Here is a 2,683-nt window from a genome sequence, read left to right as displayed (position 1 = left end):
CCGGGTTCCTGCCCTGAGCCTTCTGCACCCTCGGGTGCTGGGGAGGGGAAGTGGGGGGGACAGCCCTCGTGGGTGCCGACGCTGAATCATTTATCAATCTTCATAAATATGCAGATGAGCAGCGGGACAGAGCCTCTGCCTGCCGGCGTTAATTATTTAACGCGGAGGAGATGACGATGTGCATTGCTGGCCGCCTGCACGGCATGCGCCTCGGCCTTGGCCCTGGCACCCACCAACCCGTGCCATGTGCTGTCCCCTGCACCCAACCCCACACCCTCCATACCCCCAGGACCCCCCCCACCCCTGGGACTGCAGCAAACCAGGTTGTTTGATCCCTTTCCCCACCATCTCTTGGAAACACACAGGCCAAGCTCGGCGCTCGCTGCCATAAAGCCATGCTGCGCTAATGCGCTTTCATTAAGTGGGAGCGATCTAATGATAATAAAATGGCACATTTAACATTAAAACATTTAACTTGACTCCTAAGCGAGTGTGTCTCTCCACGCTGCTCCAGCTCCATCTTCATGAGGCTGACAAAGCTGCTTAATATGTTCCCAGGGAGCGGGTGCTCCGTAGAGATGTCTTGGCACTGCATGGCATGGGGAATGCTGGGATGCAGGGAGACAGGGATGCTGGGATGTGGGGAGGCAGGGTAGAAGGATGCAGGGGTGCTGGGATGCAGGTAGCAGGGATGCAGGGGTGCTGACATGTGGGGGTGCAGTGGTGCTGGAGTGCACAGATGGAGGGCTGCTGGGATGCATTGGTGCCAGGATGCTGGAGTATAGGGATATACACCAGGATGCAGGGAGATGGATGTGTGGGGGGGTGCAGCTGCATTGGGGTGTAAGGACATTGGGATGCAGGGACACAGCTGTAGGCCAGTGCAATGCCATGGGAGCACAACTGGAGCCCTGCACCTATGGTGCATCCTGGAGCACACCAGGGAAGCGGGCGATGGCAAACGGGGCCATGTTGTAGGATGTCTTCTCGCCCAGGCTCAGCTCACACAGCAGCTTCCCCACCACTGGTGACAGCTTGAACCCATGGCCTGCAGGAAGGAGAGGGGAGGTGAGGGGCACAGCCACCCCCATGGGCCTGGCCAGCTCTGGGGTACTGGGTTGTGGGGCTGTGTGCCCTTAGCTACCTGAAAAACCAGCACCAATAATGATGTTGTTGAACTTGGGGTGCCTGTCCAGGATGAAGTCTTCATCTGGAGTGTTCTGAAGGAGACAAGATGTGATGGTGAGGGGCCAAGGGCCTACTCCTGGACCCAAGGTGTGGGGGACAAAGGGATGACAAGGTCTGGTTTTGGGTGGGGAAGGGCCCAGGACCCCAGAAGCCTGGATCCATGCCCGGGGCAGGGATTCTCACCGTGTAGAGGCAGGTCTCCCTCACGGCTGGCTGGGTCTCCAGCCCGGGCAGATAGCTGCTGATGAAACTGCTCAGGAGGCTGACGTCAGGGCAGGGAGTACCTGACGGGACCTGGTCCCTCTTCTCAGGATCAATGGGGCTACCATGGTGGTGGCACACCTGGGGAACAACTGGTCAGGGTGGGCTGGTTAAGGGATCACCCCCCACCGCTGTGCCCTGCTCACCTTGATCAGCCCTGGGTACTCAATGGAGGGCAGCCCATAGATGCCATGGGGGGCTTGGCTCAGGCCCAGGGTCAAGAAGCAGGGAGTGACACTGCCCATGCTGGCACTTCCAGGCTTCTTCTCCCTCCAGTAGCAGACGTCAATGCGCAGGGGCTGGAGTCACTGCATTAGTTCCGGCTGTGACCATGCCACCCAACTGTGCCACCCATCTGTGCCACCAGCCCTTACCTGCCCTAGGGATTCCAGGAGGGGGCCAGCCCAGGCTCCAGCCGTGATGATGAGCCGAGGGGCTCGGTACACCCCAGCAGTGGTGGTGACAGTGACCGTGGCCCCAGGTTCAATGTGCAGCACCTTCTCCCCGTCACGCAGGGTGCCCCCGTGTCGGCGAAAGCCCTCAGGGTGCCAGGAGGTGAGTGTGGGGATGGAACCAGGGAACCCCCATCCCATCCCAAATCATTCTATCCCATTCCAAATCATCCCATCAGCAGCACCCACCTGCACCGACCGCAGTGCCCGGTCAGCGAAGAGCACCCCAGCAGTGCTGTCCAACACAGCCACCTCACCAGCTTGGAGCCGGAAGCCAGGAAAGCTCTGGGCCAGCGCCGCAGCGTCGAGGACCTGATTGGTAGCCAGGCTGCGGCGGTACTTCTCCAGCTCGGGATCTCCCGCCGGGCCCAGCATCACCAGTCCCGTCTGCCTGCACCCCACCAGCCACGTCAGCACCTCCTGCTCCCCCTCCCTTCACAGACCCCACCTTGCTTTGCCCCGAGGGAAACTGGGGCATAGTGGCACCGGTGATGCCTGGGACATGCTACACCCTGGTGCTGGGGCACCCCATGGCAGGACGCTGGGGGACACGGGCAGAATGCTTGGGGCAATGCATGGGAAGGGTCTGGTCTACAGCATCACGCTCTCTCCCCCCAAATTCATCAAGCACTATCAGCTCTGACCCCAGCACCAGAGGATCATTTAGATGCTCATTTCCTTAATGACATTTCCTTCATGGAGCCCCATAAATTACCCAGAGCTGGCAGTGCCTGCCAAGGCAGCCACATCCCACCTAGTGGCCACAACCCTCCGCTCCGCCG

At 60.1% G+C, this 2,683-nt stretch overlaps 1 protein-coding gene across 1 annotated transcript in view; it reads right to left on the bottom strand.

Moving 5' to 3' along the window:
- Positions 1–917: 917 nt before the first annotated feature.
- Positions 918–2,683, bottom strand: part of PIPOX (pipecolic acid oxidase) — a 2,601-nt gene continuing 835 nt past the window's right edge. The window contains 6 exon segments of the mRNA XM_009072507.1: positions 918–1,048; positions 1,145–1,220; positions 1,372–1,530; positions 1,596–1,772; positions 1,824–1,988; positions 2,091–2,292. Coding sequence (XP_009070755.1) covers positions 918–1,048; positions 1,145–1,220; positions 1,372–1,530; positions 1,596–1,772; positions 1,824–1,988; positions 2,091–2,292 — 910 coding nt within the window.

The sequence above is a fragment of the Acanthisitta chloris genome, unplaced genomic scaffold, assembly GCF_000695815.1.
Source record: "Acanthisitta chloris isolate BGI_N310 unplaced genomic scaffold, ASM69581v1 scaffold4024, whole genome shotgun sequence".
Classification (NCBI taxonomy): domain Eukaryota; kingdom Metazoa; phylum Chordata; class Aves; order Passeriformes; family Acanthisittidae; genus Acanthisitta; species Acanthisitta chloris.
This window is presented reverse-complemented; position numbering and strand designations above follow the sequence as displayed.